Here is a 26,628-nt window from a genome sequence, read left to right on the forward strand (position 1 = left end):
ACTTGTTAATAGTGATAGATATTTTAAAAAAAAAACATTCAAACAATCATGAAACATGTAAAAGTGTCTTCTATTTCTAACGTTGAACATATTAGTGGGTATAATTACATGGCCACAATCAAAAGATATTCTGCAGATGCTGGAAATCCAGAGTAATACACACAAAATACCGGAGGAACTTTCCAGGTCAGGCAGCATCTAAGGAAAGAAGTAGTCAGTGTTTCAAGCCAAGACCCTTCATCGAGACTACGCCTGCAACATTGGCTGTTTATTCCTTTCATTGATGCTGCCTGACCTATAGATACATGGCACATTATTTTCCAATTAAACCTGTTATTGGCTTGCTGCAATTTATGAAGTCTCATTAGGTTTTGGGACCTGCTTTCTGTAAACTATGACAAGCATTGCTGGCAATAACATTGTACTCCAAAACAAAAACAATAAGAATTTGGGGAAATATATTGCAAGGCAGTAATGTCCAATGGCTGCTCATCTCTGCTGCTTGTAGTTGATAACCACTTGGACTTTGCATATGTGATGTCAACATCAAAGAAAGTCCAGTTTTGTAAAGACTGCGTAACATTTAAAATTATTTTTTTTTAAAATAGCCCTGTTTAAAAGTCGACTGGTTGAGACTAGCTTGCTGAATCAGACCAGTCATTTTGAAGTTGCATGCTAGCTTCAGCGGTTTTTTCATGTTCATGTGGAGGTTGGGTACTTGGGCAAATGTCAGTAGTTGACTCATACCTCAGATTTGTTCACTTAAAGGTAAAATTTATTTGAAGTTCTAGCATGTTATTGGCAATTATCTAGCTATTAATAGGAGGAGTATTTCCTTAATCCTCTATGTTGCAAAAATCTTAGAGGAAGTTGATGCTGCTACTTGATATATGTAAGAATACTTAGGAAAACTCCATGAATAACTGTTTTCTAATGGTTATAATTAAAATGCATCCAGTTACTTTCAAGAATAAATATTTACAGGCATTGATTTTTATTAAATAAGCTTCTTACTACTAATTCTTGTTTTACTTTGCTTTCATCAGCCCTGATGGGAGTTATACAGATGATCCAAACCAAGAGCAGAGAGCACACCAGAGATATTCAGAATCACACCGCCATGTTGAATTTGATGATGAATTTGAAGATGATGAACCTTTACCTGCTATTGGCCACTGCAAAGCATTGTACCCATTTGATGGTAAACATTTTCAGTATGATCTCAATTTTATGTGAATCTTTTTGTTTTTATTTCTAAATGTTTTTTCCATAAAGGGTGAGCTTTTTTTTGGGCTATGTTAAAGTTGGGAAGTTTGGTAGATACTAGAGTAATATAGTTTTACAGCATATAATTAGCTCCTTTAGTTTAACTCACCCATACCAGCTTTGTGCCTGTCCACACTAATCCTATTTCTCTGCTTTAGCCCTGTATCCCTCTGTTCCTTTCCTATCTAAGTGCCTTCCAAATGTAATTGTACCTGCCTCTGCTGCTGCTTCTGGTGTATTTAACCACTGTGCTTTATGTGGAAAAACTTCCCCTTCCAATTTCTGCCCTCTCACCCTAAACCTATTCCTTCTAGTTTTATGCTCCCATATCTTGGGGAGAGGGGGGAAAAGATTCTGACTACCCTTAATAATATAAGCATCTAATAGATCACCCCTTAGCCCTTCAGTGCACCACGTTGTGAGAAAAAAAATATTGTGGATATGCTTCCACTCCAGTGTTTCCAAGACACTTTTCCCCCCAAACTTGGCTTCTGATCCACCATAATCAACACTATCATAATAGATCTCAATCACATTTGTTCAATGTGATAACTTAAAAACCTTTGTCATTTGACACTCAGTATTGAAGTCCAAGTCTGTAGGATAAATAGTTGGCAGCATTTGTTGTTGTCATTGATACATCTTCAACAGCTAATATATCCAGTGCCCGTCTGAATGTGTTTCCGTATTCTCAATATTTGCCGTGTTTTTTGTCACTTGGCTCTCCCTCAATACTGTGTGAATAGTATTGTGACTGCTGCACATGCTACATTTCTACTGAGAAGCTCAGTGGTCAATGTTTTAAGAAGTATTCCACACCCCCCCTTGGAAGTTTTCATGTTTTATTGTTTTACAACATTGAATCACAGTGGATTTAATTTGGCTTTCCTTGACACTGATCTGCAGAAAAGTATTCACCCCATTTAATATGACACACCAAATCATCACGGGTGCAGTCAATTGGTTTTAGAAGTCATATAATTAGTTAAATGGAGATCACCTGTGTGCATTCAAGGTGTTTCAATTCATTGTAGTAAAAATACACCTGTATCTAGATGGTCCAGCTGCTGGAGAGTCAATATCCTGGCAAAGCCTACATCATGAAGACAAAAGAACACTTCAAGCAGCTCCGCAAAAAGGTTCTTGAAAAGTACAAGTCAGGAGATGGATACAAGAAGATTTCTAAGTCACTGAATATCCCTCGGAATACATTTTAGTCAATCATCAAGAGATGGAAAAAATATGGCATAGATGTAAATCTGCCTAGAGCAGACCATCCTCAAAAACTGAATGACTGTGCGAGAAGGGGACTAGTGAGGGAGGCCACCAAGAGACCTATGACAACTCTGGAGGAGTTACAGACTTTGGTGTCTGAGATGGGAGAGACTGTGCATACAACAACTGTTGCCCGGGTGCTTCACCAGTCACAGCTGCATGGGAGAGTGGCAAAGAGAAGGCCACTGTTGAAAAAAACTCACATGGCTAGAGTTTGCCACAAGCCACGTGGGAGACTCTGAAGTCAGCTGGAAGAAGTTTCTATAGTCTGATGAAACCAAAATTGAGCTTTTTGGCTATCAGACTAAACGTTGTGTTTGGCATAAGCCCAATACTGCACATCATCAAAAACACACCATCCCTACCGTGAAGCATGGTGCATCATGCTGTGGGGATGCTTCACTGCAGCAGGCCCTGGAAGGCTTGTGAAGGTAGAGGGTAAGATGAATGCAGCAAAATTCAGGGAAATCCTGGAGAAAAACCAGATTGCAGTCTGCAAGAGAACTGTGACTTGGGAGAAGATTTGTTTTCCAGCAAGACAGTGACCCCAAAGTAAAGCCGAAGCTACACAGTTTAGAAACAACAAGTTATGTCCTGGAATGGCCAAGTCAGAGTCCAGACCTCAATCCAATTGAGAATTTGTGTCTGTACTTGAAAAGGGCTGTTCACGCACGATCCCATGCAGTTTGACAGAGCTTGAGGAGTATTTTTTAAAGAAGACAAATGGGGGGAAAATGCAAAGCTGATCAAGTCCTATCCACCCAGACTCAAGGCTGTAATTGCCGTAAAAGTTGCATCCACTAATACTGACTTGAAGGGGATGAATACTTAAGCAATCAATTATTTTGTGTTTTACATTTGCAATTAATTTAGATTGCTTTGTAGAAATCTGTTTTCATTTTGACACAAAAGAGTCTTTTCTGTTGATCAGTGTGAAATGTATCCAAATTAAATCCACTGTGATTCAGTGTTGTAAAACAATAAAACATGAAATCTTCCAAGGGGAGGGTGAATACTTTTTACAGGCATTGGAATTGGCTTTGAATCTAATATTTGCTGTTGTACAGATAGAAAGGGCAATTTTTTGAGTAAAATCATTTATAGTCAGAGAACACTACAGAATGGAAAAGCCTTCCAGTCCATCTAGTCTATACTAAACTATTAATCTGACTAGTCCCATCAACTTTCACCCAGACCATAGCTCTTCATACCCCTCCCATCATTTTGAAATTTTGAAATCGAACCCATGTCCACTACTTCTGCTGACAGCTTGTTCCACACTGACTACCCTTTGAGTGGAAAAAGTTCCCCTTAATGTTCCTGTAAACATTTCACTTTTCATCCTTAACTGATTACCTCTAGTTATAGTCTCACAACCTCAATGGTAAAACCAACTTATGTTTACCCTGTCTGTATCATCTCTTCTCATTCTCCTATACTCTAGGGAGTAAAGTCCTAACGTATTCAACCTTTCCCTATAGCTCAGGTCCTCAAGTCCTGACAACATCCTTGTAAATTTTCTCTGCACTCTTTCAATCTTATTGATACCGTTCTTATAGATCAATGACCAGAGCTGCTCACATTACTCCAAATTAAGCCTCGTAATGTCTTGTACAACTTCAACATAAGATCCCAATTCCGGTAATCAATACTTTGATGTATGAAGGCCTATGTGACAGAAGCTCTTTTTAAAAACCCTGTCTATCTGGGGCACCATTTGAAGGATTTTGGACGTGTATTCCCAGATCCCTTGTTCTACCATACTCCTCAGTGCCCTACTGCTCACCATGTAAGACCTACCCTGGTTTGTCATCCTAAAGTGCAAAACCTCACACTTGTCTGCATTAAATTCCATCTGCCATTTTTCAGCACATTTTTTCCAGCTGGACCAGATCTCTGTGAGCTTTGAAAGCCTTGCATACTGCCCACAATGTCCACAATCTCGGTTTCATCCACAAATTTGCTGAACCTGTTTACTACACTATCATCCATATTGTTAATGTAGATGACAAACAACGGTGGACCCAACACTGATCCCTGTGGCACACCACTAGTCTCAGGTCTCCAGTCAGAGAGTCAACCATCTACTACCATTCTTTGGCTTCTCCCATGAAGTTAATGTCTCATCCAATTTGCTATCTTATCTTGAATGCCAAGCAACTGAACCTTCTTGGCCAACCTCCCATGCTTTGCTAAAGTCCACGGAGACACCATCCACCGCCTTGCCTTCATCAATTATCTAATTGGGTGACTATCTGGGCATGGCCTCTTTGCATTACTCCATTAGGAAGGAGATACAGGAGCCTGAAGACACACACTCAATATTTTAAGATCAGCATTTTTCCCTTTGTCGTCATATTTCTGATCAGTCAATGAACCAATGAATGCCACCTCATTATTCATCTTTTGCACCATTTATTTTGTAATTAAAAGTAAATTAACAATGTTCACAACATAAATCAGTGATAATAAATCTGATTCTGATCCCTCCAAGGAGCCAGCACATCTTGTGTGGTTCAGCTGCCCTGTCTCTGAGCTATAATATTCTGTGAATTAATTATATTCCAATCAGACCTTTCTATATTTTCCTCCTTTGCAGGTCAGAACGAAGGGACATTATCAATGCAAGAAGGGGAAGTATTGTATGTTATTGAAGAAGATAAAGGTGACGGCTGGACAAGGGCAAGGAAACAGAATGGACAAGAAGGCTATGTGCCAACGTCGTATATAGATATTACTCTAGAGAAAAACAGTAAAGGTGCAGTTACATACATATAAATATAAGCAGCTAAAGTCCAATTGTAGTCATGAGGGAAATTAATTTTAAATTAAAGGAAAGGTGAAGGAACATCAAGAAAATGAATGCTTATACTTTGTGTTCCTTTTTCAAAATTCTTTGTTCACCATGTGAGCTGAGTTAATTAATTTTTTTTCTTAAAAGTTAAATTTTGTGCATGAATGCAGTCCCTGAATTACTCCATGACTTGGTATTCAGAAACTGTTAGACTCTAGTATTGTTACACGATACTATTAATTCTTTCCATTATTCCTGTTGCCTTAAACTTTGTAAATATGTATATAGGTGAAGGGTCTCGGTATTTTCTATCTTTTTTAGTTGATTATTGCAGCTATTGTTTCTTTTTAATTTTTATTGGAATATAAACTTTTAGCTTGAAGTATGTGGATTTACAAACTAAAAGTCTTTTTCTTTATTTGTCACTTTTTAAGCAAAAAATTTTATAAGTGATCCAAAATAAACAATTTGAGTATTGATGATGGGAAGGCACATTGAAGTGTTTATTACATCCCTGTTACATTTTTTAAATGGAAATTAATCTGCATTTTACTGCACTCTAATTGAATTATTTTGCAAGTTACCAAAACAAAAATCTGATTATCGGTTGATTTTAATGTAACATCTTTCAACACTTTGGTGCAATTTTGTTTTACTTTTGGCATTATATGGTTAAAAACTTCTACCATATAATTTAAGAGACTTTTTCCTGTTACCTTTAATTATTTTTTGTTTGTCCCGGCTGAATTTAGTAATGGTGCTTTCTTTCTTTCTCCCTGGACTGCAGGTTCCTGAATTGATCTTTGGGTTCTTGAAACTTTGGGCGAGGCATTGAAGGAGGTTGCATGCAGCTGTTTTCTGGGGTGGGGAAAGCGCAATTGTTGAAAGGTAGAGGCTGGTAGATGAGGAGTGAGGAGGAACCTGCATGTTTGATAATGGTTGGTTTTGCCACTAACACAATTAACACCATTCACATCGTACCTGGTGAATCAACAGTACAGTATTTATGTCAAAGGTATTTATATCAACCCAGGTGAAGTGTTACAGATTGACTTTACCATCCAATGGTATTCTAAAAACATAGTCTGCCTGTGCCATCCTACATGCTCGCCCTAACATGCTGTTGCATGCTTATGTAAATCACACTAAATATTGATTTTAGAGATGTCTAGACTGTACTGTGGTTGGCCTGTTTTGTTGATGTGCAATCCCTAGCATAATCCTTTCTAAATGTTTCATTTCTGTAGTTCCATACCATTTTTCATTTGTGCTGCTATCAGTACTGCATGGAAATAGTGGCATGTTGATTGCCAGTGTTGAAGATCTCTGACAAAACAGTAGGTGCAACTTTTCATTGTTAGTGTATGGTTTACAAATTCTCCTCCCTCCTTGCTTTTGGCCCGCATTTGGTTTTGAGAATTGGATTAATCATTGATGACTAAGATTCAATGGAAATGCAACTGAAAACAACATGTGGCTTCAGGAAAACGAAATGGGCCATTGTGAAGAGACATTTGGGCAGAAACCATGTGAGGTGTACATCGTGAGCTTTTTCAAGACTCCCAGCCACTTATTTTTACCACTATCTCGTATTGCAGCTGCTGCCTTAAATCAACTATTTTACAGAAGAGTGCCTAAATCTGCTGACTGCCATTGTTTCCAATAGTATCACAAAAAGGCTTACATTTGCAAGTATATGGCAGCTCATCAATTTTGACTGTCTTGTATATTCTGTCAGTACTTCAGCTACTGATCTAGTAGACCTACTATACAAATGTATTATAATAAGGTACCAGAGGAAGTGTGCAACTAATCTTTCAGTCAATATTTATACTGTTGTTTTTAAAACACTAAATATTTGTACTGGTTAACTAAATTGATTTGTGATGAATGTGTTTTTTTTTAAATTAGAGTTTGTAATATTTTTCCATTTTGGCCAACTCCTGGGAATAACTTTTTAGTTCATGCAAAGCTCTGGTTTAATACGAACAGCTGTACAGGTGTTGTAATTTGGAGTAGCCTCGTCATCGTGTGGCTTTATTGAATTTTGTGGATATTGTGGATAATCTAACCCATACGCACTTTTATTAATTTGAGTAACAAAAGTGTAGATATTATATTCTCCAGGGTATTCTAGACTGCTTCAAATGCCAACTTTGTTTTTCCGCTAAATCCTTAGTCAACCTGTGTTCTGAACTGTAATTCTATTGTAATAAATATATAATGTCTGCTTAATTCAAATTCAACAAACAAGGAACCAAACATTTCTCATATTTGTGTTTTTCATTTTTGGTTTACTTGAAATGGAGTTTTTTCAAGTGACAGGAAAAATGTTCTCAGCAATATCTTTTTGAAGTAAAGGGTTTTGTGATTTGTAGTACAATTTACTTAATGCTGCAAAGAAACCCATTATTTGTTGGGGGAGAAAAGAATGCTAGGTACAATTGATCAGTTGTGTAAGCATTGGAAATATGATTTAGTGCTTTGTTTGCTTCTGTATACTATGCTGTATAGAAATCACAAATGTGAAACTATCTTTTGTCCTGAAAAGTGTACAATTTGCTGAAAATCTATTACTTTAAAACACAATCCAACAATATTTTGCAGTGTTTCTTGACTAAATTACACATGCCAACTACAGAAAACATTATCGATTGCCTGATATTTACATTGGTTAGCAACACCATTTTAAGTTTTGTTTTTTAGAAAGGAACTTTGTCTTTGCAATAAAAAGGACGACACTGTGCATCAGAAAATTATTCTTGTTGCATAGAGTTCCTGAAAAATAACTATAAATTGTGGAAGACTGATTGCAGACAAAAATCATCTGTGATGTTGATCTTAAAAAGTTGAGGAAAGCTTGGCTTAAATGAATCTCAAAAGCTAAACTAAAGAAAAAATGAAATATACATGCTTCCCTGTAATAGGTATGTATATATTTTAAAGAATCATCAAATTAATGAATTTCCTGCAACCCTAGTGGCCATTTTTTTGTACATTGAGTAAACCACTAAAAATATTGACAATGGTGCACAATCTCCAAAGTAGGCACTGTATAATCTGAATTGTCTTAATTTATATAGCAAATTAACTGTGAAAGTGCTAGAATGTGATAGAAAATATACTCTTTCCGTAGCTGTAAATCTGCAGTTAGGTAACTGGAGCAAACTGTTAGCCAGTTTGTAATGTTGTAATGCTTTTGCTTCGTATGTAATTTTAGATGCTGCTTTTTTGTGAGTAAAATTACAAATATGAGTAAAGAGGCGAACAACTGAAGGAGGGGTTTTTCTTGCACATATCTTAAAAGTTAAAGTTGTATACAGTGTGAGGATCTGGTTAAATTGTCACTGATAAGTTGTCAGGCAAAGTAGAATGTAGAATGGGAAGCAGTCAAGGTTTTGAATTAATGACCTTTATGCACATGTTAATTTTTGATTGTTTTTTTAAACTGTTAAGATCTGTTTAAAATACTTTTGTTGAAAATTGTTAAATAAATTAATGTATTCCAAAGAGTTTTGTCATATTTAAGTACCTGTTATTATTAACTGTTTCTGTTTCCTTTTTGAAATTAAATCAGTTTTGATAATACTGGAAATATTCTTAACAGCAGTCACTGTGTTTATATCAAGTTTGATTGTGGCATTTGATATTTTTTTAAGCAAGTTTGTGCAGGTAATCTGTTTGGATACACTTTTGAACTAAATACTGTATAAGGTCTGACTTGGCAGGATGCCCTTAAAATTGGTTCACAAACGAGAGAAAATCTGCAGGTAATGGAAATCCAAACAACACGTACAAAATGCTGGAGGAACTCAGCAGGCCAGGCAGCATCAAGGGGGGAGAAAAATACAGTTGAAGTTTCAGGCCAAAACCCTTTGGCAGGTCAATTAATGTACCTATGCTCCATCCGCCAGAAGAAGCAGAATCTTCCAGTGGACACCCATTTTAATTCCACTTCCCATTCCCATTCCAATATGTCAATCCATGGCTGCCTCTACTGTTGCAATGAGGCTACACTCAAGTTGGAGGAACAACACCTTGTATTCTGTCTGGATAACCTCCAATCTAATGGCATGAACATAGATTTCTCATACTTCTATTGATGTGTCTTCTCCCCCACCCTTCTCCATTCCCCATTCCCTTTTCTCTCTCTCACCTTATCTCCTTGCCTACCCATCCCCTCCCTCTGGTGCTCCTCCCCCCTTTCTTCCATGGCCTTCTGTCCTTTCCTATTAGACTTCCCTTCCCCAGCCCTGTTTCTCTTTCTTCAATCAACTTCCCAGCTCCTTCTGTCCCCCTCCCAGTTTCATCTATCACCTTGTTTTTTCTCTGTCTCCCCTCCCCCTCAACTTTTAAATCTATTCATCTATTTTTCTCCAGTCCTGCCAAAGGGTCTCAGCCTGAAACTATATTTTTTTTCCATAGATGCTGCCTGGCCTGCTGAGTTCCTCCAGCATTTTGTGTGTGCCTTAAAATTGTCTGTCTAATTCACAGATGAATGGCAATTTGCGAAGGTTTTATCAATTCAACAAAAAGCTTGGCTTTTGGGAATGAGGAAGAATAACTGGGTTTTAGCCACTACTCTGGAGTTGGAGGATTGTGAGATCCATTCCAATTTAACAGATTTAGCAGATGTTCTACTGGTATTTCTTGTGTGGAAGTTGGTGGTGTAATGTGGAATGTGACTGCTAGTTCAGGTGGCTGTATGTAGTCCCTTGAGAGTATTTGATGAAAAATACAGAAGGGGTGTCCTTTAAAACCCAGACAGAGTAAATTTATTGTCAAAGTACATATCTGGTACCATATGCTACATTAAGATTAATTTTCCTGCAGATCTTTACAGGAAAATAAAATACAATAGATGTTATTAAAATCTATACATAAAGACAAACTACCAATATACAAAAAACAAATTATACAAGTATAAGATAATTATTACTATATACACAGTGGCCAGTTTAAGAAATAATTGTATATGAATAAGTGTGGCGATCATTGGTGGGTAATTTCATATTAACAATGCATGCTTGCAAAAAAAATCACATGAATGATGGTTTGGGAAATGGATTGTGGGTCTGGCGGATAACTTGAAGTGGCACTGCTACATGTCATTAGTCAATCAATATATACTTGGTGCTGGACAAAATCTATTTCTAAAATAGCACAAAGTTAGTTGTACGATAATGTAGTCCAGAGCTTTTGTGACAAACTTGTGGTTGAACCATTCACCTTGAACTGAATATGCAACACAGCCGTTCATTGCAACACAATTATTGTTACATCAGTGTAGGTTCACGTTTATAGTTAAGCCTATTGTTTTTGTAAATGATTATAGTAAAAAAGAATTCTACCGACTGGAGAGTTTTCCCTTTTCCAACTGCCTAAATGTCTTAAGTTTTTCCCAGGGTGTGAGCACTTCTGAAAAGATGCATAAAGAGCTCCCCCTGATGGATTTATGGTGAAGGATGCATTGCAGACCAGAAGTTCCCAGGCCAGTTCTCAATTCATATTTACTGGCTAATTGAGGTCCTAATTGCATTCAGTTGGCCTCAATTGGAATGCTTGACCCCAGACTCCTGAAATTCTTTTAATCTGAGCTGCATCTCTGGAAAAGGATTGCCAAATGGATTAGGAAATAATTCAAGAATGTTGCCAAAGTATCCTTTTTTAAAAAAAAATAAAAATAAAAATAAATTCCCTAGGACCATAAGACATAAGAGCAGAATTAGGCCATCACCCGATTGAGTCTGCTCCGCCATTCCGTCATGGCTGATCCTGGATCTCACTCAACCCCGTACACCAGCCTTCTCACCATATCCTGACCGATTAGGAAACTATCAACTTCCGCCTTAAATGTAAAACATAGGAGCAGAATTAGGCCATTTGGCGCATTCCCACTGGCCCCTTTTGAAGCCCTGGACCCTAAATGATGAATGTGGAGGAGGAGCTTTTAGGATGACCACTAATCACCTTGAGTTCATGGATCAGTAAGATGTGGAAACCCAGTTGTAACATGAAAGCTGTGTACTGCCTCACAAACTTGCCCACTTACCTCCCCTGTCAAACGTCTCTTGGCCCATCTGTGGTAGAATTTACAGATCCCACATTGACGTCAGGTCTCGGAGAGCTAAAGTGGGATTGAATCATCCTTTATCCTAAGGGCCACCTAAGAACGAGAGGAGTTGACTGGCTTCCACTAAGGTAGCAGTTTACTTTAGTTTTCATGTGGCTTCAGCTAATGAAACCTAACAGCTTCATCTGAGAAATAAGCTTGTTTAAATTTAAGCTTTGATGTTGACACGCAGTCCAATGGTCTGTACATTGTTGTCAAAAGACTAAGCCAATGACACAATCTATCTTTTACATCCTAAACTCTTCACCTGCACAGGGTTTTGTACTTATTTCATTGACCCACTCACTCCCTGGCAAGTGTCAAATCATGGACTTGCTACACTTACAGTGGTAACATTTCCTCTTCTCTAGTTGCCACTGATTCCTGTGCAGGTGGCCCATTATGTTCATGCCATCTCTTCACTAAAACAGTACAGCGTTTTGCTTTCCTTGCTCTGCCCAGGATAATCCTTTTGCCTCAGATATTTACTCTTTAATTTTAGAATCAAGGGTTAATATCACCGGCGTATGTCGTGAAATTTGTTTTGCAGCAGTATATTGCAATACATCATTTTAAAAAACCTAAAAATTACAATAATAAATGTATAAAAATCAAATTTAGTAAGTAGTGCAAAAGAAAAGGTTACTGATGTAGTGTACATAGTTTCATTGTCCATTTAGAAATCTGATGGCAGTGGACAAGAAGCTGTTTTTGAAATGATGGGTGTATGTCTTCAGGCTCCTGTACCACAACTTGCTGGTAACAATAAGAGGGCAAGTCCTGGATGATGAGGGTCCTTAATGACAATAACACAATAGTCTCCACTTCAAGGAAATGGTTGTCCATGTAGGAATCAAATTGTCACTGAGGATTAGGAAAAATATCTTTCCTGTGAGGGTTGCTGGAGTGGCTGGCACATGACTGGTGGCTCTTTTGAGGAAATTGTTTATTTCTCAGATGTAAATACTTAGTTACAGGGAGAAAATAGTTTTTGAATTCATTTTGGCATAGTAAAAAGATGTCATAGGTGGCCAGGTTTGTTTCATTCCAGCTGCTTTATTTGAACCTGATTTAAAACACTATATATTACAAAGTTGTACAGATTCAGCGCATTCATTGCTTTTCAGCGCCAGTGATAATCAATCAGAGTTTGATTTCTACTATGTCAAAAAGGAGGTTGTACGTTCTCCCATGACCGTGTGGGTTTCCTCTGGATGTTTTGGTTTGCTCCCACATTCCAAAGACATACGGTTAGAGTTAGTGAGTTGAGGGCATGTTATGTTGGTGCCAGAAACATGGTGACACAACTGTCCAACACAATCCTTGGGCTGAGCTGGTGGTTGACATGAAATAACTTATTTCACTATGTATGTAAGATGTTTTGTATTTAAAACCTGTTGCCTCCAGAGTGGCTTTACTTTGTCTCAGTATTGGAGTTGTTTTGAGCTTCTAGTTTCTAGCTGAATGTTCTCTAGATTCTTAAATGGTATCACTTTATTTCTGAAACTTAATGATAAGGCAGTTGCTATAATACTTGCAACAAATTACTGTGCTTTTCTGGGCTATCTCTGCAGTTTTCCTTTGGACAGTAAATTAGAATTCATAAACAAAAATTATACAGGCCATAATGTCTAATTTTGTACCTGTAGCAATAAACACTAACAGATTGAGAACATGGCCCTGTGATTGATGTGAATACAATGCAAATTTTTTTTGTTGCTGCAAGTTGAATTTGACTTGGTCACCTCAAAGTTAAACTTGGATTTTAAACCTGTCTTTAATTCAGTAAGTCTACAGTGGATACAATGTCACTGGCTCTCCACTAAGCCTTGGATCACCTGGACAATAGTAATACCTGCATCAGGCTTCTGTTTATTGATTACAGCTCAGTGTTCAACATAATCCTAATCAAAAAGAGCCAAAACTTGGGCCTCTGTATCTCCTTCTGCAAGTGGATCCTTGACTTCCTCACCGGGGGACCAGTGTGTGCAGATTGGAACATCTCCTCGCTGATGGTCAATATTGGCGCACCTCAGGGGTGTTGCTTAGCCCACTGCTCTACTCCCTCTACACCCATGATTATGTGGCTAGGCACAGCTCAAAGGCCATCTATAAATTTTCTGACAACACAACTATTGTGGGCAGAATTTCAGATGGTGATGAGGTGGTGTACAGGAGCAAGAGAGAGCTGCTGATTGAGTGGTGTCATAGCAACCTTGCACTCAACATCACTAAGACCAAGGAATTGATTCTGGACTTCAGGAAGAAGATATCAAGGGAGCACCCACTAGTCAACATTAAGGGATCAGCAGTGGAAAAGATGAGCAGTTTCAAATACCTGAGTGTCAACATTTGAGGATCTATCCTGGGTCCAACATATTGATGCAATTACAAAGCAGGCATAACGGTGGCTATACTTCATTAGGAGTTTGAGGAGACTTGGTATGTCACTGAAGATGCTCACAAATGTCTACAGATGTACTGTGAAAGCATTCTAACTGGTTTCATCATCATCTGATATGGAGGGCCACTGCGCAACATTGGAAAAAGCTGCAGGAAGTTGTAAACTCGGCCAGCCCCATGATGGGCACTAGCCTCCCCAGCATCCAGGACACCTTCAAAAGGCAATGCCTCAAAAAGGTGTCATACATCATTAAGGACCCTCTTCACCGGGCATGCTCTCATTGCTATCATCAAGGGGAAGGTACAAGAGCCTGAAGAGACAACATTTCAGGAACAGCTTCTACTATCATATTTCCAAGTGACAATGAACCCTCAATATTTTTCCTCTCTTTTACACTAATTTTCTATACTTATATATGTAGTTGTGTATATGTATATTTATATTGTAACATAGTTTTTATTGCCATGTATTGCAATGTACTGTTGCTGCAAAACAATAAATTTTATGACATATGCCAGTGATGATTCTATTTTCATATATTCCCAGCTTTTGCTTATAAACTTTATCTCTTCTATGTACATGCAACTGATAATAGATCCAACCTATAAAACATAACACGGACTAAAATAGGTGTCTGATTCAAGTTGTGTGCACAATATGTTAATAAAGCTTTGGGAATCTTTTTTGTCCCAGCAATAGCCAGTTTCTTTTATCTGACTCATACTATGCTCAGTGAAAGCCAAAATCACTAATCACCCTGTTTAATTTCTTGGTGCAGAGATCCCATCTCCCTTTATGTAATGGAGATATTGATTACCTATGGCAGTGCACCTCAAAGCACTGAAAGAACATGTGAATGTTGTCTCCACAAAATCCTCTAAGTCCATTGGTATTTCAAATAAAGCAATGTCAGTGTCCTCACTCAAACTAACGCCATTGGAAGTTGTGATGATATTTAACCAACTCCAGAGGACAAGTAAGATCATCCAGAACCCTAAATTAAGTACTATAGTTGAAGCTCTAATGTAGTAAGAGATTTCCAAGAAACAAATCATTTCAAGAACATTGAAAGTCTTGAAGAAATGTAACATCCTTGTCAGGAATCCTTATCAATACTCATAAACATAGAACTGTACAGCACAGGAGCAGGTCTCTTATCCCACTAACCATGATGACTATCCATACTCATCTCATCTACCAGCACGTAATTCCCTGCTTGTTCATCTACAATAGCGAAGGTTAAACTGTCTCTTAGCCTTTGTCATTGTATCTACCGCTCTGTCTAGGTTCAAGGCATGTACTACCATGTTTTTAAAAAGAAAGAAAAACTTACCAACCTTCTTTAAGCTTTCCTCTGACCCCAACCTCAAAGCTATGTCCTGTAATATTTGACATATCTACTCAGTAGGGCTATCTACCTGATCTTTGCCTCTCATTATTTTGTATAATTCATAATTGTCTACTCCTTATAGCTGATACTCTCCAGTCAAGGCACATCCTGCTGAATCTCTTCTGCTCCTCTCCAAAACCTTCCTATCCTTCCAAAAGTGCAGTGACCAGAACAGTACCCATCACTCTAAATGTGGCCCAACCGGTTTTATCTAGCTGCAAAATTACTTAACAGCTTCCATGCTTGGTACTCTGATCAATGAAGGCAAGCATCCCATGCACCACCCTTTTCACCCTATTTGATTCTGCATTGCTATTTTCAAGGAGATGTGACTTTGAACCCAAGATCTATCTGTACATCAATGCTCTTAAAAGTCGTGCATTAACTCTATACCTTCCTCTTGCATTTGAATTCCCAAAAATGCATTGCTACACATTTGTCCACATTATTTTTCTGTCCAAATTTCCAGTTGATCTACTTCTGCTATATCCTTTGACAACCTTCCTTACTATCTACAACTTTTTTTGTGTGTCATCTGAAAACTGCTCAGCATGTAACAGAGGTCCCAGCAATTTTTTTTTTGATTTCCATTCAGGAAAAAAAAACACCCCTTTATCGTGATCCTTTTGTCTCCTATGACAAACCAACTTGCTAAGATCACCTCAGATCTCTGAAGGCAGCCTAACATCTGAAACAGCCAAAATGGGGTGGGGACGGGGGAATGAGCAGAGGTCGAGTAGCCCACAATTTCCACATCTTTTCAAAACAGGCATTTTGCAGCCAGCATAGTGTGAAATTAAAATAAAGCATTTCAGATAATCTGCCTATCTGGTATTTGTCAAAACTAGTCCAGTTATGATGAAAAGTAATTAAATTGGTCTATTACTTTCCTGAGTACCAAGGTACAGTGCAAAACTTGTCTTGCACACCATCCCTACAGAGTAATCCACTGCAATGGTGCATCAAGGTAGTACAAGGTAAAACAATAATAGTGTTACAGTACAGAGCAAATGCAGTGCAGATAGGTGGGTGCCAGATCACAATGCGGTAGATTGCGAGGTCCAGAGTCCATCTCACTGTACTAACATAGTCTTACAACAGGAGAATAGAAGCTGTGTTTGAGCCTGGTGGTATGTGCTTACACTATTTTCTATTTTCTGCCTGATGGAAGAGGAGAAGAGAGTGAATGTCTGGAGTGGGTAGGATCTTTGATTATGCTGGCTGCACAAAGTGTGCGAGCAAGTTCATGGAGGGAAGACTGGTTTCTATGATGGACTGACCTGTGTCCACGACTTCCTGCAAGCATGCAGAGCATTTGCTGTACCAAACCATGATGTATCTGGATAGAATGCTGTCTTTGGTGCATCAATAAAAATTAGTGAGGGTCAACAGGACCATACCAAATTTTCTTAACCTCCTGAGGAAGTAGAGGAACTGGCGGCCTTTTGTGACCATGGCATCAATGTGTTTGGATTGGAACATGTTACTGCAATGTTCACTTCTAGGACCTTGAAGCTCTGAGGCCTCCTGACTCAGCACCTTTAACGTGAACAGGATGTTTACATGTTCACGGCGTCCCTTCCTAAAGTCAGTGACCAGCTCTTTTGGTTTGCTGACATTGAGGGAAAGGTTGTCGTCATGCTACTAAGCTTTGTATCTCCTTCCTGTATTCTGACTCAGCATTATTTGAGATCTGGCCAACAATGGTAATATCATCTGAAAGTTAGTAGTCACAAAGCAGAATCTGGCCACAATGGAGTGGTGTAGGAAACTGAGCACGCAGCCTTGTGAAACGCCATTGTTGTCGATAATTGTGGTGGGGGTCTTGTTGCCTAACCTTTGAACTGTGATTGTGGTCTGTTGGTTAGAAAGTCAAGGATCCGGTTGGAAGAGGAGAATATTAGTTCCATGTTTAGGATTGGATGGCATCCGGTAGTCTCACGAGACCATGGATCTGCACCTGGAAAGTCTTGCAAGTGTCCTCTCCAGGGCACAGGCCTGGGCAAGGTTGTATGGAAGACTGGCAGTCGCCGAAACAGCAAGTCTCCCCTCTCCACACCACCAGTGTTGTCCAAGGGAAGGGCAAGGGCCGATACAGCTTGGCACCAGTGACATTGCAAGAGTTGCCAGAGCGAGGTTGAAGACAACGTCAGACTGCCTTAGGGACTCCTGTTTAGGAGTTTAGAGATGAATTGGAATTATAGTATGAAAGATGGATTTACCAATCCACCAGTCAGAGGCTAACAGCAACAAATTCTGAAGTTTCAGCACTTTAGTAAAGTACAGTGATTCATTTGAATTTTTACTGTATTTTAGTACTGTTTAGCATTAAAATATGGAATTGTAGCTTAAAACATTGTTATTTAAAAAGGTAAGGAATTGACCAAGTTAGCCGATTATTTAAAGGTTTATACATAGATTACAAGAGTGTGAAATATGATTTTTAAGCAAATCTCATGCAATTGACACCTACATGCAATAAGTAATCACTTAGCCCCCACCCCCACCCCATTCCCCTTTGAATGATACATTCTTAGAGTAGCAGAACAGGCAAGAGGAGCCAGGTGGGTACTCCTGAAGCAATCTGAACCCCAAATGCCCCACCTGTAGGAATTCTGTGGGTTCTGCATAGAACACAGCCAGTTAAGAACCTGGAGAATCTGGAGTGGAAATCCAGAGAGACTGCCTAAGGAGGGAACAGGCGGGTGAGAGAAAATGTGAGAATAGAATACCAAAAAATGCCAGATCTGAATAGATTATTAAGATCTGGTATATTAGGGACATTTAAGAGACACTTAGTTAGGCATATAGATAAAAGAAAATGGAAGGGGAGGAAGGGTTAGATTATCTCAGAGGCTAAAAGCTCAGCTTATCATTTTGAGCCAAAAGACCTATTCTGTACTGTTCTATGAATAATGTCCAAAGTACCAATGGAACACAATAACTTTGTATGCCAAATATTTGAGAAAGGCAAAAATATTGGAAATGGTACGTGCAAAGATAGGGCTGCACAAAAAAACCTGACTGAAGTAACAGCAAGAAAGTTATGTTTTATATTTGGCTAAAATGACCATTACCAGCATGTCCCAAGTCCTTTTAATTAACTAGATCTAAATTTTGGTGAACTTAGACTCCATTATTGGAGCTTAATTTATAAATAGTCTGCCAAAATTTAAAGAAACTATTTTTGCAGAGTTTAGAGGAGATACCATCATAATTGTCCAACAGCAGTTCCCCCAGCATTTTGTATGTGTTACTCTATGAAAATATTTCTATTAGTTTTTGACTGAACTGTTTCTCCTCTGGAAAACTGCATATGAAAGAAGGTGAAGGTGAGTTTTTTTTTGTGTCCCTTGGTACTAATGCCTTTCATCTGCTTTGTAAGTGATTATTGCAATGGTTTAATAAACTGAAAAAAATGTGCATTATCAAAGGATAGCTTCTTTGGGTTTAAAATAGTTATTCTGTGTAAGTCAAAGTGAGCAATCTGGGAAGGTCTTGAGGATTTTCAGTTTATACTATGGTGGTTCATGACTGAGGTGTGGCAACCTGGGATTAGCAGTAACAGCAATTTGCCTGTTGGTGGTGGTAGAGAGTCAGCGTTATTACAGCGTAGAAACAGGCTCTTTGTCCCATGTGTCCATAATACTGTAATCTCTTTTTACCAGTATTGGGACCATACCCCTTTTTTCCAGTTTGTGTCTGTTTATATGCTTCTTAACAATTATAATCATATCTGATTTCACCTTCACTGGCAGTGTTCCAAATCTCAACCATTCTGTTTTTAAAAAAATACTTGCCCCTCAGATTTCATTTAAAATTCCTCCCTCCCACTTAAACATAGGCCCTTGTTTTTAATACACCTACCATAGTAAAATGATTATGACCATCTACCCTAATTATATAATTAATGTTAAATACTTCTATCACACCATTCCTCCACCTCCCCCATTCCAAGGAAAATAAGCCTGGCCGTATCCAAATTCTCTGCATAACTAAACACAACTGACAAAGACCCACAGAAGAATGGCAAATGATCAAAAAGCTAGAGAAGGTTCCAAGAAAGTTCTTAAAGTGCAGTAGGGCTGAGATGGCTGAAGGCAAAGCTGTCAATAGAGGATGTGCAGTTGAGGAATTGTGTCTTTCATCTCTGAGACACGGTCATAGGACACTGCAGCTCAGAAACAGGCCCTTTGGTCCATCGAACCCTCAGACCTCTCCACATACTTATTGATGTTGGCATAACCTTTCCTCATACTAGTATAAATTGCACTCTCCTCTATTTAAGTCAAGTCAAAGTCAAAGTAAAATTATTACCAAGGTATTTATATGTCACCATATACTACCCTGAGATTCATTTACTTGCAGGCATTTACAGGAAAATAAATACAACAGATTTTATTTTTTAAAAACTATACGTAAACAAAGATTGACAAACAACCAGTGTGCAAAAGAAGCTAAATTGTGCAAATAAAAAAAATAATACTGAGAACAGGAGTTGTAGAGTCCTTGAAAGTGAGTCTGTGGAATCAGTTCAGAGTTGAGGTGACTTCAGCAGCCTGATAGTTGTCCTTGATTCTGGTGGTGTTGCCTTTATTGAATAGTTATTGAATTATGCCTTACAGTACAGTAGTTAAAATATTTCTGTAGTAATGAATTTAGAACGAAGATAGGTCTGATTTGGTTTCATTGTATTTAAGGGAGGAGAAGCAAGAAAAATCTGGTCGGGGATGAATTGCTACACGTTTTGCATGAGTTCATTATTTGTAAATGTTCACCTTAACTCAACTACTAGAGGTATTGGACGTTGAGAATTGCTGTAGTGTACAGACATGTAACACTTTTTTCTGCACCATCTGTACAGTTGTGTCCATTTCATTCACTAGTAGCTCTCTCAAATCTGAGTACTGTATGTACCATAGAAAATACTATGGGAGGCCTGCCTGTCTAAGATTCAAATGGAATGTTTAGGTGTAAGTTTTTATGTGTAGTTTCAACAGACTTGTAGATGGCAAAGGATTTAACTGGATAGCAAGGATCAATTAAATATTTTAAATCATAGTCTTGAAACTGTCCCCCTGCTACTGGCAGTAATCATGAAATGTCATCCAAGTTCCTTCACTTCAGAAGGGAAAGTGGTTGCAAATTTCCAGACTGCATCTTTAGCACTTTAATAGAAAATCAGAATACTTAAAATGGCAATGAAAATTGCTAGGTTAAAATAGCTCCCACTAATGCTGATTTGCTTGGTTGCCAATGCTTGTGTGGGATCTCATGTCTGAACATTTCCACCTCGTAAAGAAATGGTGCAATTTTATTGGGTCACACAGATACACGTTCTGCACAGTAATTTACAGTACTGCATAAAATACCACTAATTTTACAGAATTCTATTTACAATTAATTTTACAATATATTAAATGGCTAAAGCATTCAAAGATTACTTTTCATATTAAATATTTACAATGACCAACATTGAACAATACAGTTGAAAGTCACTGGCTTTCTCTGAGGCCTGAGTCTTCACCCACACATAGTGCCAAAGGCTGCTCTACAGCAACCCAAAACTATCTTCAATACCATGGTGACATGGCACGTTGATACAAAGGTAAACTAGTAAAACTCTATTTCTAAGAAACAACACATGAGCATTTCTGTATACTGGAGTTTTAACTCAAGGGTGTTTCTGTAGATGCAACAAAATTTTGCATGGAATGTTAAAGGCGTGCAAGCTGCTGAGATGCAGTGCAAGACAGCAAGTGGCTAAAACACTGATATATAGAACTAAGGATCCTTTCTGGGTTATTGTTGAATACTGTACAAAGTGTGTTTTAACAACAGGCTGTCTTTGCTGTTGTATTTCCAGAATCAGCTAGTGCTCCAGGTGCCAAGACGGTGGTTCAAGTTTACGTGATAAAGCAGTCAAAATCATCATGAACTTTTCATATCGTTCTGTCTGGTTAACTTGTGCTCCTTTGCTTCCCCACAACAGCCTCATTGCAAACTCGGTCTGAAATGTCTCAAGCATTTCTTCATCCGGCTCAAAATCTAAGAGAAAGAAACCAGAGTTAATAAAAGCACACATTATTGTAGGAAAAGAAACAATTGCAATGTGTGAGGTACTAGGATAGGTCATGAGATAGAACAACCATAAAGTTTCTCAATGAAACTGTTTTCCACCTTCCCGTCATTATAAACTTGAAAATATTTTACTCTCCCTCTAGATATCAGGGCCTCCTTCCTTCCTGACCTCATTATCTAACTTGATATGGCCTTGCATTTATTGTCTAGATGCATGGCATTTCTCTGTAACTGTAACATTTTATTCTATACTCTGTTACTGCTTTCCATTGTGCTACCTCAATGCTCTGATGTAATGGAAAGATCTGTATGTGTTCTGCCTTTCAGGCCATTGATTTATGTTAAGCACATTCAGCTTTTATTTTAATGTGCAGTTTCAGACTTGCATTAAGTCACTTCCTGTGACACCGGGAAGGAGAAAGTATAAAAGCCCGTAGGCTGGCAGCAGACCAGAGGTTTATGTTAGGAGCAAAGGAAGTTTCTATCTAAAGCCATCCTGCTATTTCCCCAACAGAAGCATTGTTTGCAAGTTGATGTTATGTTACAGGTGTCCCTCCCTTTACAAAGGTAGAGCGTTCCTATGAAAACTTCCTTAAGCTGAAATGGTGTAAAGTGCAGAACCATTAAATTATATGGGAAAAATTTTTGTAAAAGTGAAAATCCTCTTTGTAATGCGAAAACAGGTTACTAATGTAGATCTTTTGTAAAAGTGAAGTGGCATAAAGTGAACATTCGTAAAGCAGGGGGCACCTGTATTTAGAAGTTATAGAAAGACATCAATAAGATTTTGCTAAAATAGAATGTTATTTTTGAGTTTATTAGACACTAATGTAGAAACAAATGGGTTACACATACTATTTACCTGCAGGAAACTTAACTAAGTTCTTATTCATCTGTGTGAATGGAACACCATGGTGATTGCACTGTATTTTGTTGTTTCTCACTTTCACTCCTTGTTCACCATGTCATGCCATTTAGTCTGCAATATAACCAAAGAACCAGGAGGCGATACCCTGACTCTCATACCCTTTTGAAATGGTGTTTGGCTGACGGTCTAGTTGGTGTCACAATACCTCAGCGAGGACGGTACAGTATGGATGGCTTGCAAAATAAAACGTTCTTCACTATATCTCAGTACATCTGACAATAATAAACCAGTTTACTGTACTTGTGTGTTCCTGAACAGACCTTAAGATCGTTTCTGAGTTGTGCACCATCCTCACCTTCAAGAATCCGTTGCGTGTTCATTTTGTACACATCAGCATTATGTGCAATGGATCGTGCGTCTTCCAGGTGCTTGAGCATGATTTCACAGCCCTGATCGATGGTTTCCCACAACTCCGTGCTTTCAAAGGTGACAAACTGCCGTTCCATGAGAATAATGAGAGGCATGAGGTGTGGAATTGTCATCTTACTGAGTGCAACTTCTTCTGTGAGATGTCATAGGAGCAAAATAACATTAATATGACTTGTTATAGATTAAACAATGTTTTTAAACCCATTTCTTTCACGGTGATATTTTGGGTATCTGGCTCTCTTTTGTGATGAAATAGAATATTCTACTGCAAGATCAAAGATTTTAAAATTCCCTTCATCTACTATAATGATTGTGCGATCATCTACATTGGTCCAAACCAGAGTTTTGTGATTGAACAGGGAATAAGCATTGCTCATCAAAGAGCCACCATTTATCTAATCAACACTCCACCTAGCTGTTACTTAATTAAACTAAGAATTAAACTGAAATATAAAATAAAAGAGGCCAGTGAGTGAGTGGGCCAGTGAAGGAGTGGAGATTTGAGGCTTTGACTCGAGAGGCTTTGACGGGAAGAGGCGGAGGACGAGCTTGTTCCCAGTTAGTCTTTGCAATGCCTCCTGAGACGGTCATGTGCCTCTCCTGTGAGATGTGGCAGTCTTGGGGGAACTCCCCTCTCCCACAGAGTCACATCTGCCAGAAGTGCTTGCGGCTGGGCGATCTGGAAGACCGTGTGAGGAATCTGGAGCAGCAGCTGGATGACCTTCGACTCATAAGTGAAAATGAGGCAGTCATCGATGAGAGCTACAGGGAGGTAGTCACACCTAGGCTGCAGGAAGCAGGTCGTTGGGTGACAGTCTGAGGAGGGGAAGTGAAGGAGAGTAGACAGGTAGTGCAGAGCACCCCTGTAGCCATTCCCCTGAATAATAAGTTCACTGCCCTGGATGCTGTTGGCGAGGACAACCGACCAGGTGTGAGCCACGGTGGCAGGGTCTCTGGCACTGAGTCTGACCCTGTGGTGCAGAAGGATGGGACGGAGAAGAGGAGAGCTGTCGTCATTGGAGACTCTATAGTCAGGGGAGCAGACAGGAGATTTTGTGGACGTGAGAAGAAAACCCTCATGGTTTGTTGCCTCCTGGGTGCCAGGATCCGGGATGTCTCTGACTGGGTGCATGACATCCTGCTACGAGAGGGAAAGCAACCAGAAGTCATGATACATGTTGGGACCAACGACATGGGCAGGAAGAAGGATGAGGTCCTGAAGTGTGAGTTTCGGGAACTAGGCAGAAGGCTGAAGAACAGGACCTCAAGGGTGGCATTCTCAGGATTGCTGCCAGTGCTACGTGATAGTGATTGTAAGAATTGGAGGAGATGGCAGTTGAATGTGTGGCTGAGGAGTTGGTGCAGGGGGCAGGGTTTTAGATTTTTGGACCATTGGGATCTCTTCTGGGGAAGGTGGGACCTGTACAGATTGGATGGGTTGCACCTGAACTCGAAGGGGAGCAATATCCTTGCTGGTAGGTTTGCTAGCATGGTTCAGGAGGGTTTAAACTAATTTGCAAGGGGGATGAGACCCGGAGCGATACAGCAGTGAAAGAAGTGCATGGAGTAAAGCCAGATCTAACATATAAAGAGGCTTTGAGGAAAGAGCAGCAGAATAAAGGGTGTAAAGGTAGTAAGGCAGAAGGGCTAAAGTGTGTGTACTTCAATGCAAGAAGCATCAGGAACAAAGGTGATGAACTGAGAGCTTGGATACATACATGGGATGATGATGATGTAGTGGCCATTACGGAGACTTGGCTGGCACCAGGGCAGGAATGGATTCTCAATATTCCTGGATTTCAGTGCTTTAAAAGGGATAGAGAGGGGGGGAAAGAGAAGGAGGTGTGGCATTACTGGTCAGGGATACTATTAAAGCTGCAGAAGGAGTGGGTAATGTAGCAGGATCCTCTTTTGAGTCAGTATGGGTGGAAGTCAGGAACAGGAAGGGAGCAGTTACTCTACTGGGGGTATTCTATAGGCCACTTGGTAGCAGCAGAGATACCGAGGAGCAGATTGGGAGGCAGAGTTTGTTAAGTGTGTCCAGGACGGATTCCTGTTACAGTATGTTGACAGGCCGACTAGGGAGAATGCCATACTAGATCTAGTATTAGGTAACGAACTGGGTCAGGTCACAGATCTGTCAGTGGGTGGGCATCTGGGGGACAGTGATCACCGCTCCCTGACCTTTAGCATTATCATGGAAAAGGATAGAATCAGAGAGGACAGGAAAATTTTTAATTGGGGAAGGGCAAATTATGAGGCTATAAGGCTAGAACTTGCGGGTGTGAATTGGGATGATGTTTTTGCAGGGAAATGTACTATGGACATGTGGTCGATGTTTAGGGATATCTTGCAGAATGTTAGGGTTAAATTTATCCCGGTGAGGAAGATAAAGAATGGTAGGATGAAGGAACCATGGGTGACAAGTGAAGTGGAAAATCTAGTCAGGTGGAAGAAGGCAGCATACATGAGGTTTAGGAAGCAAGGATCAGATGGGTCTATTGAGGAATATAGGGTAGCAAGAAAGGAGCTTAAGAAGGGGCTGAGAAGAGCAAGAAGGGGTCATGAGAAGGCCTTAGCGAGTTGGGTAAAGGAAAACCCCAAGGCATTCTTCAATTATGTGAATAACAAAAGGATGACAGGAGTAAAGGTAGGACCGATTAGAGATATAAGTGGGATGATGTGCCTGGAGGCTGTGGAAGTGAGTGAGGTCCTCAATGAATACTTTTCAGTATTCACCAATGAGAGGGAACTTGATGATGGTGAGGACAATATGAGTGAGGTTGATGTTCTGGAGCATGTTGATATTAAGGGATAGCAGGTGTTGGAGTTGTTAAAATACATTAGGACGGATAAGTCCCCGGGGCCTGATGGAATATTCCCCAGGCTGCTCCACGAGGCGAGGGAAGAGATTACTGAGCCTCTGGCTAGGATCTTTATGTCCTCGTTGTCCACAGGAATGGTACCGGAGGATTGGAGGGAGGCGAATGTTGTCCCCTTGTTCAAAAAAGGTAGTAGGGATAGTCCAGGTAATTATAGACCAGTGAGCCTTACGTCAGTGGTGGGAAAGCTGTTGGAAAAGATTCTTAGAGATAGGATCTATGGGCATTTAGAGAATCATGGTCTGATCAGGGACAGTTAGCATGGCTTTGTGAAGAGCAGATCATGCCTAACAAGCCTGATAGAGTTCTTTGAGGAGGTGACCAGGCATATAGATGAGGGTAGTGCAGTGGATATGATCTACATGGATTTTAGTAAGGCATTTGACAAGGTTCTACATGGTAGGCTTATTCAGAAAGTCAGAAGGCATGGGATCCAGGGAAGTTTAGCCAGGTGGATTCAGAATTGGCTTGCCTGCAGAAGGCAGAGGGTTGTGGTGGAGCGAGTACATTCAGATTGGAGGTTTGGGACTAGTGGTGTCCCACAAGGATCTGTTCTAGGACCTCTACTTTATGTGATTTTTATTAACAACCTGGATGTGGGGCACAAAGATTGGTGGTGTTGTAGATAGTGTAGAGGATTGTCAAAGATTGCAGAGAGACATTGATAGGATGCAGAAGTGGGCTGAGCAGTGGCAGATGGAGTTCAACCCGGAGAAGTGTGAGGTTGTACACTTTGGAAGGACAAACTCCAAGGCAGAGTACAAAGTAAATGGCAGTGGTACACTTAGTGTGGAGGAGCAGAGGGATCTGGGGTACATGTCCACGGATCCCTGAAAGTTGCCTCACAGGTAGATAGGGTAGTTAAGAAAGCTTATGGGGTGTTAGCTTTCATAAGTTGAGGGTTAGAGTTTAAGAGATGCGATGTAATGATGCAGCTCTATAAAACTCTAGTTAGGCCACACTTGGAGTATTGTGTCCAGTTCTAGTCGCCTCACTATAGGAAGGATGTGGAAGCATTGGAAAGGGTACAGAGGAGATTTACCAGGATGCTGCCTGGTTTAGAGAGTATGGATTATGATCAGAGATTAAGGGAGCTAGGGCTTTACTCTTTGGAGAGAACGAGGATG

The 26,628-nt window shown here is 39.5% G+C and overlaps 2 protein-coding genes across 6 annotated transcripts in view; one reads left to right on the forward strand and one right to left on the reverse strand.

Moving 5' to 3' along the window:
• fnbp1l (formin binding protein 1-like) overlaps window positions 1–8,930 on the forward strand; it is a 145,422-nt gene extending 136,492 nt beyond the window's left edge. The window contains exons 13-15 of one of the 2 annotated variants that reach the window (XM_059983924.1): window positions 1,047–1,201; window positions 5,141–5,299; window positions 6,123–8,930. In XM_059983924.1, coding sequence (XP_059839907.1) covers window positions 1,047–1,201; window positions 5,141–5,299; window positions 6,123–6,130 — 322 coding nt within the window. In that variant the 3' untranslated portion in view covers window positions 6,131–8,930. Of the gene's footprint in view, window positions 1–1,046; window positions 1,202–5,140 lie in introns of both variants that reach the window. The other variant, XM_059983923.1, reaches the window with a different exon arrangement.
• A 10,694-nt stretch (window positions 8,931–19,624) lies between these two features.
• The window catches only part of bcar3 (BCAR3 adaptor protein, NSP family member), a 111,810-nt gene continuing 104,806 nt past the window's right edge, over window positions 19,625–26,628 (reverse strand). For 3 of the 4 annotated variants that reach the window (XM_059983926.1, XM_059983929.1, XM_059983928.1), the window contains 2 exons: window positions 22,546–22,752; window positions 19,625–21,289 (listed from right to left, as the gene is read on the reverse strand). In XM_059983926.1, the coding sequence (XP_059839909.1) occupies window positions 21,114–21,289; window positions 22,546–22,752 (383 nt within the window). In that variant the 3' untranslated portion in view covers window positions 19,625–21,113. The remainder of the gene's footprint in view (window positions 21,290–22,545; window positions 22,753–26,628) is intronic. The other variant, XM_059983925.1, reaches the window with a different exon arrangement.

The sequence above is a fragment of the Hypanus sabinus genome, chromosome 11 (genome assembly GCF_030144855.1).
Source record: "Hypanus sabinus isolate sHypSab1 chromosome 11, sHypSab1.hap1, whole genome shotgun sequence".
Classification (NCBI taxonomy): Eukaryota; Metazoa; Chordata; class Chondrichthyes; order Myliobatiformes; family Dasyatidae; genus Hypanus; species Hypanus sabinus.